The following is a 17,583-nucleotide window of genomic DNA, read 5'->3' on the forward strand; positions in this document are numbered from 1 at the left end:
ATATTAGCTGTATACGATAAACAGCCGCTTTATGTATGAATGTGACATAGGTATATTAAAAAAACCGGCCAAGTGCGAGTCGGACTCGCGCACCCAGGGTTCCGCACCATCAACAAAAAATAGAGCAAAACAAGCAAAAAAACGGTCACCCATCCAAGTATTGACCCCGCCCTACGTTGCTTAACTTCGGTCAAAAATCACGTTTGTTGTATGGGAGCCCCACTTAAATCTTTATTTTATTCTGTTTTTAGTATTTGTTGTTATAGCGGCAACAGAAATACATCATCTGTGAAAATTTCAACTGTCTAGCTATCACGGTTCGTGAGATACAGCCTGGTGACAGACGGACGGACGGACAGCGGAGTCTTAGTAATAGGGTCCCGTTTTTACCCTTTGGGTACGGAACCAAAATTATGGTACCTAATACTTACAGGTTGTTTTTTTTTGTGGTCATTGAAGGGAAATACGAATTTATAGACGACTAGCGACCCGCCCCGGCTTCGCACGGGTTAACAAATTATACATAAACCTTCCTCTTGAATCACTCTATCTATTTAAAACAAACAACATTAAAATCCGTTGCGTAGGTACCTAGTTTTAAAGATCTCAGCATACATAGGGACACCGACAGACAGACAGCGGGAAGCGACTTTGTTTTTATACTATGTACCTAGTGATAAAGAGAAACTGACTTATATTCGGATTCGGACTGCTAAAACAATACTGCGGCAGTATTGCAGCGCGACATGACTGCCGACTGTATATAACAATTTGATTTTTTTAGATTTTTTAATGATCATATTATGTTAATGTCCGTAAAAGTACCTACATATCTCTAAGTAAGTCTTTATATAGGTATGGTTCATTTTTATGGTACCGTAGCCAAATGGCAAAAAACGGAACCCTTATGGATTCGTCATGTCTGTCCGTCTGTCCGTCTGTCCGTCCGTATGTCACAGCCACTTGTTTCCGAAACTATAAAAACTATAGGTACTGTTGAATAAGTTGATAACTTTGTCGGTAGACAGAGGGTCTACCGCGAAAATCGAAAATCGTAATTTCGTTATCTGTCTATCACTATTGCACATTCAAGCGTTAGAGAGGCAGGCGACGAATTAGATTTTCGCGGTCGACCCTCAGTTTTACCTGTTGTGTATATTTGAGGTCAACATGAACACGGTGAACACAGTCTAGATAAAACGGAGGAACAGGACGATGTGCTTCCGGACAGGCGAGCTATTTATAACATGCGCCGCAGTCGGGGTGGCGACGAAAAAACACGCCACTAACGCACGGCTGCCTGTACATAATTTTTGATTATACAATCCAGTGCCTTCAATTATACGAAATTCGATTGCATTATACGAGAACACAATTAAAAAAAACAATTAATATTAAATCGATATTTTAAAAACTGGGGTCTTACCGCGAAGATAGAAATTCGCAAATTGCGGGGGTCTTTCTCTTTTACTCCAATGAAGGCGTAATAAGAGTGACAGAGAAGGACGCCCGCAATTTGCGATTTTTGCAATTATATCCCTGACGTTGACGTACGGTTCCATTAAATTGTAAAACAGTATTGACACACTGTTTTTAGGGTTCCGTAGCCAAATGGCAAAAAACGGAACCCTTATAGATTCGTCATGTCTGTCTGTCTGTCTGTCTGTCCGTCTGTCCGTCTGTCTGTCCGTCCGTCTGTCCGTCCGTATGTCACAGCCACTTTTCTCCGAAACTATAAGAACTATACTGTTGAAACTTGGTAAGTAGATGTATTCTGTAAACCGCATTAAGATTTTCACACAAAAATAGAAAAATAACAATAAATTTTTGGGGTTCCCCATACTTCAAACTGAAACTCAACAATTTTTTTTTTCATCAAAGCCATACGTGTGGGGTATCTATGGATAGGTCTTCAAAAATGATATTGAGGTTTCTAATATCATTTTTTTCTAAACAATAGTTTGCGGGAGAGACACTTCCAAAGTGGTAAAATGTGTGTCCCCCCCCCCTGTAACTTCTAAAATAAGAGAATGATAAAACTAAAAAAAATATATGATGTACATTACCATGTAAACTTCCACCGAAAATTGGTTTGAAGGAGATTTAGTAAGTAGTTTTTTTTTATACGTCATAAATCGCCTAAATACGGAACCCTTCATGGGCGAGTCCGACTCGCACTTGGCCGCTTTTTTGAACTATTGTCAGTAGTTTGATATCAGTGTTTTTTTTTGTATCCAATTATACCGATTGACCACCTATACGTAATAGATACGAAAAAAAAATCCATTATACGAATTTCGTATCCAATTCTACGATCTGGCAGCCCTGCACTAACGCTTTGTGAAACTATAACGCCATGCACGGCTATGGGATATTCGATCAGCTACGATATAAGGAATATATATATTTTCACACAAAACCCTTTTTACCCTGCAATTTTATTAAAATAAATGTTTGGAGCGTTTAAATATAATATTTACTTATTCAGGATAGGTATATCTAATTTTATTTAAAAATAAGTTATCGATGTGATTTTACTCGTTCTTTTATATTAACAGAAAAATCGTCCACAAACACTTAAATATAACACTTTAAAGTCTTTAAACTCTCGCGTTTTGTACACATATTTAATGGGGAATGGATGAAAATATTAAAAGTGCCTGATTATTTTTCTGGTGATAGGACTAACCATTTTTAGTTACAGAAAAAAGTTACAGATTTTTCGGTTGCGTCATACATTTTATAAAAATAAAAACATTTTGCTTCACCGCTCGTCCGGCCCATTACGGCTGTTAAGACATTTGTCAAAGTCTTAAAAAGTTAAAGCTACTTGAATCTGTGGTGGGCAATGACATTGACAGTTGATTGACAGTTTGTCACCTCGCAGAATTCATAACCGTTTGTGCTCTCATCAGTTGAACTGCTTTCTTTGATATATATGTGCGGCTTATCGACTCGTTTCTCCACCCGGACCTCTGATATTGCCTGCTTCAACGACGACCTTCGCTTGTGAACCCCGGACCTGATTTTGATAGCAACTTCGACGACCCTTGCAACTGAAACTGGACTATTGGTTTTGTGCCGTGTTTAGCACCATGAATACAAATACTTATCAACGGTACAAAGATCCTAAAACATGCTTTATACCAACTTGCTCCAAGACTGATCTGAAAAACCCGGATTTGAAGTTTTTTACTGTAAGAAAAGAGCTGAAAGAACGTTGGTGTCAAATGGTTGGCAGGAAGTGCCCAAGCCGAGCACTGTTTTGCTGTGAGGACCACTTAAATGTAAGATGCCTTGTCTTGTTTACTATTCTGTAAAAAAAATAACCTCCATGTTAGATTTAATGAAATGCCATTTTTTATTGTGTAATTATGGATTAAAATATTGAATGTAGGTAATCTGGTAACAAAATAGTTTAATGTGAATACGATTTATGTTTAAAAACCCTTTCTCATACCACTGAGTTTCTCAAAACTTTATATTAAAATAACAGATGTAGTTGTCAGTACTTACATGATCCTATGTAGGCCTAGTTTTCTCCAGTTAAAAAAAATTGTGCCTATGCCAATACTTAATATTATATTGCCCAGCAGACCCCAGGTTCCGTAAGTGAGCCACAGCAAATACCAGGGAACACTTGGAAAATGAAACTATACCTAAATGTTTGCTATATTTTATTCATATTTTTACAGTTTGAAGAAGATTTAGAAAATTATGGACAATGGATCTCTGGTGCAAAGCCAAGACTGAAAATAAATGCCACACTCAAGAATTTCTCAAAAAAACCATTAACTGCAATCAATATGAATATGGAAGATCGGCCATCAACTTCAAGTGCTGCTGGCATGCAGGTCTCTCACAGTGTAAGTATTCATAATAGTGATGCCAAACAATGTATTAATATTCTTGGGTACAGTACCTGTACTGTAAAGTCCCGACTTTGGCGCCCTTCGTTGAAGTTTTCAAACGTATTTTGGGCCCCTGCCAAGCTCGCGTCTTTTGAAACTTTTTTTTTTCATTTACCATTTTGGCGCCCCTCTTGCCATCTGGCGCCTAAAGCGGCCGCTCCACTCGCTCTACCCTAAATCCGGGCTGGGTGATAATCATAAATTTTATTAAATTTTTCTTAAATCACTTATTTTCAAGTTTAATGTAAGTCAATGTTGTGAAATAAGCACTTGACTTGAAAAGGTATACCTCTAAGTAAAAATTACTAGTGGCCATTGAGCATGAAGATGTGTTTACAGAACTCAGAAATGAATATTATGTCTAATATTTGTATACCAATGCACCTTCCATCGCCCACACTATTAACTGTCCATCGGTATACCTTATTACAAAAGGCATAAGGTCAGAATCAGAACGCATTTATTCGTTATATCATAGGTACATTGTATTGGTCTTATAATTAAAGCATATTGCGAATGCTATGTTTTACCGCTAGCGCTAGGCATAAGAATTTGATTACCTATATATAAAAAAAATATATATATATATATTATGGGACAATCTTACACAAATCGACCTAGTCCCACGGTAAGCTCATAAGGCTTGTGTTGTGGGTACTAGACGACGATATATATAATATATAGATACATATATAAGTACTTAAATACATAGAAAACATCCATAACTAAGGAACAAATATTTGTGATGAACACACAAATAAATTCCCTTACCGGGATTCGAACCCGGGACCTCCAGCTTCGTAGGCAGGGTCACTACCGACTAGGCTATGGAGGCCGTTAAATTAAATGAAACATTCACAAGTCTAAGGTATGCTACATTTGTATCTTTGTTTCAGATTGACTCAGCTATACAGTGTGATAAAAGAATAGGAGTTTCAAACAAGTATGTTATGGCCCAGGCAAAGACTCAAACCAGAGCTACTCAATTCCGTGGGCGAAAAATAAAAGAAAGAGTAATACCATCACGAATGATGCAACTACCCAACACTGAGGAGAGCCCCAATCAATCACCATCCTTGTTCGGGACATCCAACTTTGACTCGTCTTCGAGTGCTCAACAAGAGCATATTGAAAAACGTGGCAGGGAGCACCTACTTAAAATTATTGCCAACAAACCTAAATTGTTTTTAGGTCTGCCAAAAAGCTTTTGGTGGATTATTAATTTCATTGCCCAGGAGTGTTCTTGTTTGGCATTTCATATAATTTTAACTTTCTTTAAATTAAAAAACAATGACTCGTTTGCTAGGATGAGTGAAGAGTTTCAAATGGCTAGGTCAACCATACGTTTAGTGTTTGAAAAGAATGTCGTAGTTTTCGACATATTTTCAAAATTGTATATATTTACCTCCACTGACAGAAATAAAAAAAAAATTACCATTAGCATTTAAAATTAGATATTCCAATGTACAGTGCATTATAGACTGTTTCGAGATTCAAATAGAAAAACCCAGTGATCCAGAGAAGCAAGCGCAGACTTGGTCGCAGTACAAATCATGCAACACAATTAAATATTTGATTGGCTGCACACCCGCTGGATACATATCATTCATCTCACAGGGTTATGGGGGACGTACATCTGACAAAGCCATCACGGAGTGGAGTGGCTTCGTTGATGTTCTTCCCCTAAATGCGGTAATCATGGCCGATCGAGGATTTAAGGAGATTGAATCCCTTCTAAGTACAAAAAATGGAAAACTCTTAAGACCTCCTAGTGTCTTTGCCAATCAAAAAATGTTAAAAAAAGATGTAATTAAAACTAAGGTGATTGCCAGTTTGAGGGTGCACGTTGAGCGTGTAATTAGGAGAATACGGGAATTCCATATGTTAAAACCTCACTCTGTGGTTAATAACAAACACATAAAATATTTGGACGACCTAGTCATTATAGCGTGCGGATTAAGTAATCTTCAGAATCCGATAATAAAAGACGTTTGATATTAACTATTATGTTGTTTTATTTTATCACAAATCATAGGTAACCAGAGTGAAGTCTAGTGCTGTGGCCATATAGAGGGTAAGGCCAAATGACGACCGTCTGGCCTAGTGGGTAGTGCCCCTGCCTGTGAAGCCGATGGTCCGGAGTTCGAATCTCGGTAAAGGCATTATTTGTGTGATGAACACAAATATTTGTTCCCGAGTCATGGGTGTTTTCTATGTATATAAGTATGTATGTATTTAGGCCTAGTACAAGATTTGCATAGTTTGGGGCTAGGTTGATCTGTGTATGTCCATGATGTCCCTTAATATTTATTTATTTAAATGCCTCCAAAAAGCTTGGGGTACTAGATAAGAAAACACTTAAACTTGCCAATTAAGAGGATTGCAATTCAGCTGGGACTTGTAACTAGATTGCAGTCCATCTGTTTCAGCCTCAAGTGGGCCTAACATTGCATTTTTCAAGGGTTAGGCTTGGTTAGGCTGATATACTTTAATACTAATATACAATACACTATCAATAGGTGTTAAAATGAGTAATAATCAGGTCAAGACAAATATATTTATTTAAGATAAATACAAAGTTCATAATGAATTATGCTGTAGATGCACTTTTCAAAATTACAGGATACACATTCTCTTTCCAAAATTTCTCTGCATCTTTCATCAAATTATCGATATAATCTTTATCAAAGTTTACTATAATCTTCTCAATTATCCCGTTGCTCTCAAATTTTGGGTCCGCTACACAGAACAAACACTTATTTTTGCCAGCCGCTAGCATCTCTAATTGCACTTGGCCCATGAACTTGCCCATTCTTTATATAGTTTTTTTTAGTTTTGTCAGAAATGGGACACTTAATTTCGACCACAAAGTCATCTCCAATGCCATCAGGCGATGCTCCAAAAATTCCATCTATTATCAAAAATCCACATTCTTCTATTTCTTTATTTATATCAGTTCTTAGTTTATTTAGTACTCGTTTTTCTAGGATTTTACCCCTTTTCATGGCTTTCGTTTCTGGTGCTTTGCTTCCTCCTAATATTTCTTCAACAAGACTGCCCTGGGGTGTCTTGCAATGAGCGACTTCATAAATCTTTGAACCCGTGATTCGGCCTTGTCGAATAGAATGCCACAGCTTCGAGTTCACTTGGCCTTCCGTTTCTTTCATGATTTTTTCTTTATTTTCTCGCATTACTTCTTTGCTAAATATTTTAAATTTATTGAAACTTGGAGTATTTTCCTTTTCAAAAAAATCTACCATCATGTCAAAAATGCAATATTTTGACATGATGGTAGTTGGTCTTTCAGGATCATATGCACTGAGCAGGCTTTTGCCACAACCATGTTTCATTGCTTCTTCTCTCAGTCTTTTTAGTACACGAGGGTCCTTTGGCCCCCTTTCAGCTACTTCTCCTTTCGCCAAATCTTTACACATTACCGGTCTTTCTAGAGCTCTTTTAAGGTTGGGTTTCGTCCAGTAGCATTGGACACTGGTAGGTGAAGGTTCATCACTTCGTTTTTGTAGCCAATGTAGTATAACAACAGTATGTTTACACCCACCTAAGAAACAAAAAAATATATTTTAAACATATCTATAGTAAAACTTGTACTACTAATTCAGAACATTCACAAGCTCCACTTTTCTTGAAATGACAGACTAAATTCCATGTAGCACATATCTTTTAATATTTAATGGTAATATCTTATGAAGATAAGAGGTAATTATTGCATTTTGCTTCTACAAAATCAATATGAACATGTTTATAGCAAAACTTACCAGCCCCCGCTGCACAGTCACATGAAGTATCTATGATTGATTCATTTGCCTCGTCTAGATGGACCATCACAACATAGTATTTGCTTGTTACTCTTTGTTCAGGAACAACTTTCGCTCTTACATCACAAAGATTTCCAGTCCGTTTTATTTCGACATAGCCAATAGCAGTGTCAACATATGATTCTCTTGAAGACCTTAAACAAAAAAAATCATATAAACAAGTACTTACTTCTTTAATAATAAAATAGGTAAGAGTAAATGATACTTATTCAATTAAGGACCACGTGCAGACACTTTATGAAAAATGGCCATGGTCCTACGTGTTTATTTTTCGCTTGCCAAGTCAAGATCAAGATAACGCGCGGTAGTGTGAGATATGGTATGGGGTATGGGTAAGGTTCTAAGGTTAATACTTACGATAAAGCTTTGGCATCTCTTATTTCACCAGCATTATGTTTGTCGCTATTTTTCATAAACTCCATAAGCATATATGGGTCTACTTTTGGCAAATTTGATGAGTTTGCTCTAACAAAAGCAGCGGTATCCATGTTTGCCGAATTCAAATGCCAAGGGTCGTCGAAGTTGCTATCAAAATCAGGTCCGGGGTTCACAAGCGAAGGTCGTCGTTGAAGCAGGCAAGATCAGAGGTCCGGGTGGAGAAACGAGTCGATAAGTCGCACATATATCAAAGAAAGCAGTTCACCAGATGAGAGCACAAACGGTTATGAATTTTGCGAGAAGGTGACAAGCTGTCAATCAACTGTCAATGTCATTGCCCACCACAGATTCAAGTAGTCTTAACTTTTTAAGACTTTGACAAACATGTTAACAGCCGTAAGGGGCCGGACGAGCGGTGAAGCAAAATGTTTTTATTTTTATAAAATGTATGACGCAACCGAAAAATCTGTAACTTTTTTCTGTAACTAGAAATGGTTAGTCCTATCACCAGAAAAATAATCAGGCACTTTTAATATTTTCATCCATTCCCCATTACACAAATGGGTCTACCGCAATATATTTCATTGTTTTTACCTTTAATTCCGACGTTTCAGCTGAGTTGCACCAGCTGAGTAGACCCGTTTGTGTAATTAAATACTTAAATATAACACCTTGTATGGGACAATGCTGGATATGACGCGGATATGAAGATTTAATTCAGATGAAGTTCAGATGTCTAGATAAAAAAAGCGGCCAAGTGCGAGTCGGACTCGCCCATGAAGGGTTCCGTATTTAGGCGATTTATGACGTATAAAAAAAAACTACTTACTAGATCTCGTTCAAACCAATTTTCGGTGGAAGTTTACATGGTAATGTACATCATATATTTTTTTTAGTTTTATCATTCTCTTATTTTAGAAGTTACAGGGGGGGGGGGACACACATTTTACCACTTTGGAAGTGTCTCTCGCGCAAACTATTCAGTTTAGAAAAAAATGATATTAGAAACCTCAATATCATTTTTGAAGACATATCCATAGATACCCCACACGTATGGGTTTGATGAAAAAAAATTTTTGAGTTTCAGTTCGAAGTATGGGGAACCCCAAAAATTTATTGTTTTTTTTCTATTTTTGTGTGAAAATCTTAATGCGGTTCACAGAATACATCTACTTACCAAGTTTCAACAGTATAGTTCTTATAGTTTCGGAGAAAAGTGGCTGTGACATACGGACGGACAGACAGACGGACAGACAGACAGACATGTTCCGTTTTTTGCCATTTGGCTACGGAACCCTAAAAATGCAACGAACTCTTTAGTGTGACGCATTTTTCATCTTCCGACCTCTTTGGTTCTACCAAGTTTTACGAAATAAATAAATGTCAAAACTGACTTCTGGCAAAAAGGAGATGGGCCTGAGATTTCTATCACATTTCTACAATAACATTTCTATTATAATATTTATAATAAATGGTAACAGGTTGTTACATTACCTATAGTTGTGTGAAAATGTCAGCCTCCTTTAAAATTCAACCATTAACTAGTTGCCTTATTATTACTATTAATCACCAAGCTACTTCTGAACGGTTGTGAACAACGACTTATTCACATTAAATGGGACGACCGTAAATTGCAGTAAAGGTAAGAGTTAAAAAAACCCCAATAACCAAGCAAAAAGACACAACCTAATCGCTAAGCTTAATTTTTACACGCGAGATCAAACTTAAGCAGACTGAATACTTACTTAAGGGAAAAAGTTTGTTGAGCCAATCAGCTGCATAGTTGAGTCAACACGGCGGCCATCTGCATACCGCAGTGAGATAAGCTGACTGCGCGTCCAGCACTTTTGCAACGTGTTAGATAAAACCGCCTTAATCAAATTCCTTGCCAAATTGATTACTGCAGGTAATGCAAAATTTTACGAAAATGTTCAAATACCAACAAGAGTAGGTGAAGTCTACCGATGCAATTAGAAATAGGTAGGTAAATAAACTATTAATGATTTGGTTTGTAATAAAAGAAACAAGTGCCCGTGTCATTGTGAAAATCGCCCTTAAAAATATAAAATGTAAATTTTTTAGTAGTTTTAGACGACGACGACGACGTTTTAGATAGTATATTCATCCAAATCCTTAATTTCTACAAGAAGTTGCAAATAGCGTACAACTTTTTTGGCGGTAGGTTGATATCCATTGACGGCGGTGCGCTGGTAGCCATGGCGACGGCGCACTAGGCCTCCGCTCCGTGATAGGAATGCCAAGTTCCCGATCGATTCGTCCGCCGCTTTTTTGCACCCAGGCTTTGATCCGTTGTGATAGAGCCTTATCCCGTGTGTCCTATTTGGACGTAACGTGCGTTATAGGACGCAACCTACTTTGCGACATTTAATTTTATGATTGTAACCATGGAGGTATATATTATAGGTCCATGATTGTAACATGTCAGTATGTGTGTCTATTTTAGATATTAGGAAGCATATTTTTTTTCATGGTATAGGAGACAAATGATCAGACGAATCGCCAGATGGCATTTACCGTTGCCCATGGACACCCGCATCACCTGTGCTGTCAGTTCGTTGCCGGCCTTTAAGATGGGAGTACGTTCATTTCTTCAAGGTTTGAATGTCATAAACTCGTAATGGTCCGGATATACCTACCGTACGACAGGCGACAGTACACTCCACAGCTTAGTTGTGCGAGGCAGCTAACGCAAAGGCCACGGGTACGGGGATTAACGAGGGTTATAATTCAAAGCAACGCAGATACTTACCTATAATTTTACAAGTCATAAAGCCCTTGTTAACCCAATTCCTTGTTGAACAATAAAGTATGCATGCTTCCTCACGGCCGTAGCCGCGGGGCCCGTGCCCTGAGATGTAGCTAATTAAGTCATAAAAAAGTGGCGTTTCCTCAAAAGGAGAATAAGCAAAGGTTTAAGAAAAGAGCAGATAGCGACTTATCATAACATCACACACAACTTTTGTCTTGTTGTACATTCGGTGCCACCCGTGTGACACGCGAGTATTTGTATTGTAACTAATAAGGATTACTGATTTAAGAAAAACAGTAATCCTTAAATCAGTAATTGTGACACGTATGCCGAGAGCACTCAGGTGAGTTCAATGGTAGAGATGTCGAAAGTTGAAGCTAGAAAAAGATTACAGCACAATACCTAGTTTGCACAATCTCCTCTTATAAAATACAATGGACACAATTTGTATTGGGTATATGGCATGGTAAAACACTAAGTATGGTATTTTATACTTAAAGAAGAGGAAGTGTCACCTACTCACCAGATATTATCCAGGAGCTATTTTAAGGCAGTTGTTTTCAAAAATATGTCTGTTACTTACTTAAGAGCTCATCCTACAATTCGGACATCTTCAAAAAATATCTAACTTTACTGTCCAAACCTTTTCTTGCGTTGTATGTAAAGCAGGGATGTTGCGGATGCCGATTTTTTGACATCCGCGGATGCGGATGCGGATGCGGATGTCAAGATAGTACCATAAAAAACGTCAAATATTACATTTTAGTAATTTTTCTTTCAAAAAACCGGCCAAGTGCGAGTCGGACTCGCGTTCCAAGGGTTCCGTACATTAAGTCCCACTCACGCTTGACTGCTCATTTCTAATAGGTTTTTTTGGTTAATGACTAAATTACCTAGCAGTCTAGCACTTACGCCGATGCTAAGACGTTCCTGTACCGACCTGTTCCACATCCGCATCCGTATTAAATCCGCATCGATTTTATGCGGATGCGGATGCGGATGTTGAAAATAATGCGGAAGTTCCGCGGTTGCGGATGCGGATGCGGATATTCGCAACATCCCTGATGTAAAGGTGTAAGCTGACTAGAAATTGCTCCGCTATTATGATAATGATGATTGAACTTGGCTGGACACGCTACCGCGTGTCTAGATTATGAATTCTAATAAATTTTACTTGATATCGCCTACTCCTTTGACTTGCTTGGTCGGCGTCACGCGGAGGACGGCAGCGGCCAAGTGAGTTATCACCGCTATCCCCGCTTATAATTATTCATGAGCAACCCGGACAAGTTTCAGCAACTCTCCACCAGCATCTGGCGTGCTTCTGTTAAATAATTTGGACCCGCTTCTTTAGGATTCGCGGATTTAAAGGATTTTCGTGAGGAAAATAATATCGAACCCTCCAAGCGCGAAAAAAGTATTTATATCTATGCGTAATATGTTTCGTCTTTTTCATCAGTAGTGCAATTAGTTAATTATTAAATTACTTGGTCTTAAAAAGAATTTGCGTTTGTTTGATGTTTACTAAAAATCAGATAAAACCATTCAGGTTTATTGGAACTGTTTGTGTTAGTAAATTATTGAATTATTACTTATAAGTAATGCTGAGCAAGTTTACGATAATCGGTTATCAGGTTATCAGTAATCAGGGTACATATAGCTAATTTAGTGAAGACTGTGTGAGTGAATCAGATGAACTTTTTTCACTCCATCTGCCCTAGTCGATAAGTTCCCCTGATATTAGCTATACTATATATTATATACCCTTATGGTTTTTCCAGATGTGGGCGCCGACGCGCACGCGCAGGTGATATGAGTGCTGCGCCCGCGACCCGCAACTACTCCTACGATGAGACTATACAGGTATCTTTTTCTCATATCTTCAATAGTTCAATATATTAATCCTATATATGCTCTTATGCTGATCACTGTCCTCGTTACAATCAACAAGAGGGGTTGGGCTAATATACTGTCCCCACACTACCCCAATACGTATCAGAAACTGCACACAGCGCACAGCTTTGAGTTTCTTCGCAGATCTATGTAGGATGCCTCACTATGTTTTCTTCGAGTAGGTAACCGGTAATTAACCAATAATGATGCTTTTTTATAAACTCATTCTTACGAGCCGGGTACCTAACCTATTAACTATTAAGTTAACCCTGTATTGATAAGATACGACGCGATCTTATTTATAGAGCAATAAAAGCGAGTCACATATTTTTCGCGTGTTCAAGATACTCGTATCATGGCAGGTGACTGTACATAACATGATTTTAATTAACTTGTAATCCCCGTTAATAGATAGGTTTAATTATTCTATCAGTGTTAAAGAAGAACAGCGTTTTCTCGAGTCAATTTATTATTTTAATATTCAAACGTATTCAATTCAAAGTTCTTCGTTCACCGTTACTGTTTCGCCTTTTTAGCACTTTCACCCGAGCCAAGCACTTTCAGTCCCAGACTCACCATACAAATACAATATGTATACGTGTATTGTACACACCGATCGAAATTTCAACAAAAGCAGCATAATGTAAACTCTAAGGCGTGGATAATAAGGCTTCATTAGGTGTGTTTGACGCGGGTAAACGCTAAAACTGCAGGCTCCTCACAGTGGCCCGTAAACGCGATTTGGTTGCTATCGCACGAGTTATTTTACATTTTGTTTAAGTTGAGATAGAGACGGTTTTCGTTTGGGGACGCATGTTTCAGGGGAATAGAAGAAGTTTTTCAGGACGGGCCATAACGACACATTAGCCGTCACGGGCGCATTTACCTTTATTAATGCGGTACAGGGCTCAGCGCTTAGCCGCCGCGGCGAACGGTGCTCCCGCGTGGCCAGGTCAAGGGCTAAATAGCGCACATTGTGTTAACCCCGCGCATTAGACAGTACCCTAGACAATACAGGCGTGTGATTGTACATATATGTACTTCAAAACTTTCTACTATAGTATACTACAAAGACTGTTAATTCTAGATGCCTTGCAATGTCATATATAGAACTATTTTATTTTACCCGTATTATCGTATTAATTGTGGGATCCTAATATATGCATCCACCTGATTGACTGCCCGTTCTTAAAATGGATTAAACACGATATATACAGTCTTTCTTAGGTATACGTAGGTACCTAATCTTAGTTGAGTCTCAAATCTATATATATAAATGCAAGTGTCCTGACTGACTGACTGACTGACTGATTCATCAACGCAGAGCCAAAACTACAAAAGCTATAAAGTTGAAATTTGCACACTAGGTTGCATTTATAAAGTGTACAAGAGATAAGAAGCGATTTTGAAAAATTCAACCCCTAAGGGGGTTAAAAAGGGGATGAAATGTTGTATGGGGTACAAGTTTTATTTTAAGCTAGGAATTTGAAACTTCGTAAAAAGGTATACTATTAAAAAACAAGAAAACTAATTTCAGCGTTTTTGAAAATTCATCCCCCAAGATGGTAAAAAAGGGGTTGAAATTTTGTATGGAGACCAAATATTTTTTTGAGTGTGGTAGTTGAATCTTTGTATAAGGGCATATTATTAGAATACAAGAAAAGTAATTTCTGCGTTTTCAAAAATTCATCCCCTAAAAGGGATAAAAAGGGGTTGAAAGTTTGAATCCATTACAAAAGCTTTGAAACTTCTTAGAAAGGCTTAATAGCCGATTACAAAAAAAATAATTAACCGTTTTTGGAAAATCAATCCCTATGGGGGTTAAAAAGGGGATGAAAGTTTGTCTTAGGGGTTCAAATTTTATTTTAAGCCAGGAACTTGAAACGTTGTAAAAAGGTATTATATTAAAAGAGAAGAAAACTAATTTCAGCGTTTTTGAAAATTCATCCCCGAAGGTTGTGAAAAAGGGGTTGAAAGTTTGTATGTACATCAAATATTTTTTTGAGTGCGGGACTTGCATCTTTGTACAAGGACATATTATAAGAAGACAAGAAAAATAATTTCAGCGTTTTTAAAAATTCATCCCTTAAAAGGGTTAAAAAGGGGTTGAAAGTTTGTATGGAGATCAAAAATTTTTTTGAGTGCGGGACTTGAATCTTTGTATAAAGGCATATTATTAGATTAGAAGAAAAGTTATTTCAGGGTTTTTGAAAATTCATCTCTCAAGGTGGTGAAAAAGGGGTTGAAACTTTGTATGGAGAACAAACATTTTTGTGAGTGCGGGACTTGAATCTTTGTAAAAAAGCATATTATTAGAATACAAGAAAAGTGATTTCAGCGTTTTATAAAAATAATCCTATTAAAGGGTTAAAAAGGGGTTGAAAGTTTGTATGGGGTTCAAATTTTATTTTAAGCTAGGAACTTGAAACTTCGTATAAAGATATTTAATTAAAAGAGAAGAAAACTAATTTCAGCGTTTTTGAAAATTATTATATTATATTTTTTTTATTATATTATTATATTTATATTAACAAATTATTAACAGTCCCTACTGCTATCTTGTGGTCGCCGACATCCGTTAGGGTATGGCAATTATAGAAGAAGAAGAAGACTACTATATTTTGCCGCATTAATGCTCTCTGCTCATGTAGTTACCACCAACATACAAATCCACGCGGACGAAGTCGCTGGCAACAGCTAGTATTCTATAGCTGAGATGGCATAAATCGTAAAGCAGGCGTCTCAGGCTGGCCTTATCTCGCGGTGTGGAGCTATTTTGTCCTTCTACTTTCTCAATTTTCGCGAAAAGCAATATAGAACGACTCTAAAAGTAGCCGTAATCTATAGAAATAAAGTTCAAATTTGATTCTAGCTAGTGGTACTCGCTATGCGGGAACGAGAAAGTAACAGTGGGAAGCTATTTCACAGATACAATATTCCCCCGGGTTCGCGACCATTTATCAGTCCGCGACCCACATTGCCCCGACATCTGCCGGCAAACTTGGCGGGCCCTTTGCAATTATGCGGGGGATATTGAGAGTGGGTCGACGCGTAATGGATAACGAATTAAATGGTCGCTGGGAAGGCAAAAAAACTTCGTGCTGTGGTGCCGCTATGTACATGCAGCAGCCGATGTCTTAATGCACTTCACAGATCGTCAGGATCTTTTGGTGCGATCCGTAAGCCGGCTTGTTTGTTTATTAATTAGACAGAGTCATAATTGCACGGCATGCTGCGCTATGAATATACATTTATATTGAATGGTTATAGTCAGGTGTTTCTGAGGCCTTGGTTTCCGGTAGACACCGTAGCTTCGGCTGCGTAGAGCGTAATTCTTATAGATGGTTGTTGTATTTCGTATTATAAGTAAGTTTGCGGAACCCGTTCTTTGGAAAACAAATAGCTATCCCCATGACTTTATTCACTAAGAATTAATTAGCTGCACTGAATAACATCCAACCCCTATTTCCTATTTTAACTCTTACGGGATAAATTCAGTAATGAAAAGTATCAGGCTTACTTGCGTGAAAATGTAGAAGAAAAACACGTAGTCCTCAGCCAGTCCGTTTTTTTATCAGACTGGGCGACTATATATTATTTTGATATGGTTATCTACATTGGCCGGAAATTGGCTTAGTGAATTAGATTAGCTACCAGTATCGGCAAGGGTTGGGCCAGCATTGGATTATACAACAAGCATATGTGATATACATATATGTAGCATGTATATCCTATATGCACAGCTTATGTCACTTTTCCATTGAAGATACATCTAACTATGGCGATAAATACTAAAACAATAACCATAACCTTATTTCTGCCATGGTCAGGTAAAAATAAAAGTGCGATGTGTCAAAATTACCGCGTTATATCGTAAATCCAGTGGGAAAGGTCCTTTAGCCATCAGAGGGCCAGAAAATCGAATTTACCGCGTACTTCCGCGTACCCGCGCCTAAACCTTTGTACCTTTGCCGGGTTTTCAGAGCGTAACGTATACAAGAACTTTGTAACACAATCCTCTAGTACAGAGAAATTTCAGGGGAATGGCTTTGCCCAAAACATAGTGGCATAAAGAAGTAACGTGTACCTGTCGACGATGTGTCGATGTTAGTTGTTTCAGATATTTTTGGTTACTAAAAATATAATGGTTGATGTGTTTTGTATTATTATAAATAGATCTTCGGGTACCTGCTTACTTACATTTTTATTCTATTTGGTATATAGTTAGAGCGTAGTGGAGTGTCGTAAGCTATTTAATCCATTCTTCATACAAGTACAAATTATTTTAGATCGGTGAAAAATAATAGGTAAACTGTTTTATTGAATCTTTTGACAATACGAGGCAAAAGTTTCCGCGAAATGTCGTTCAGAATACTCCTGGGGTTTTGCATTTTTGAGAGAATCGATGCGTTGATGTTTTATGTGGCAAGTTGATTATACAGCCAAGTTTAAAAGAACCACTTACAACATTTTTTCAACAGGCGCTAATTTCTAAACGATTTCACTACTTTCAAGTAGGTTTTCTATGCTCTCGTTGCAGTACAGATCTTCCGATATCCGTATAACATCTTTGAGTTATGTATTTGACATTAAAAAATATAGTAGTAGTAGTAGTAGTAGTAGTAGTAAAGTGTCATTTAATAGAACTTGCTAACTATGTAAACAAACCGCCATACTAAAATTGACACTGAATGTCAATTTACTAGTAACTTTTGTTTACATAGTTAGCAAGTTCTATTGAATGACACTTTAGTAAACTCTTTATTGTACAAAAAGACATTAAAAATAACATACA

General features: G+C 37.6%; 2 protein-coding genes across 2 annotated transcripts; one reads left to right on the plus strand and one right to left on the minus strand.

Moving 5' to 3' along the window:
• The first annotated feature begins 3,806 nt into the window (after positions 1 to 3,806).
• On the plus strand, positions 3,807 to 5,912 carry LOC134660676 (uncharacterized). Its single transcript, XM_063516454.1, has 2 exons — positions 3,807 to 3,866; positions 5,283 to 5,912. The coding sequence occupies exons 1-2, from the start codon at positions 3,807 to 3,809 to the stop codon at positions 5,904 to 5,906; spliced, it is 684 nt and encodes a 227-aa protein (XP_063372524.1). The 3' UTR covers positions 5,907 to 5,912.
• Positions 5,913 to 6,667: 755 nt separating this feature from the next.
• LOC134660677 (uncharacterized) lies at positions 6,668 to 8,455 on the minus strand. Its single transcript, XM_063516456.1, has 3 exons — positions 8,105 to 8,455; positions 7,688 to 7,881; positions 6,668 to 7,479 (listed from the first exon to the last, which is right to left on the minus strand). The coding sequence occupies exons 1-3, from the start codon at positions 8,233 to 8,235 to the stop codon at positions 6,668 to 6,670; spliced, it is 1,137 nt and encodes a 378-aa protein (XP_063372526.1). The 5' UTR covers positions 8,236 to 8,455.
• Between the last annotated feature and the right edge of the window lie 9,128 nt (positions 8,456 to 17,583).

Source organism: Cydia amplana, chromosome Z, assembly GCF_948474715.1.
Source record: "Cydia amplana chromosome Z, ilCydAmpl1.1, whole genome shotgun sequence".
Taxonomy (NCBI): Eukaryota; Metazoa; Arthropoda; class Insecta; order Lepidoptera; family Tortricidae; genus Cydia; species Cydia amplana.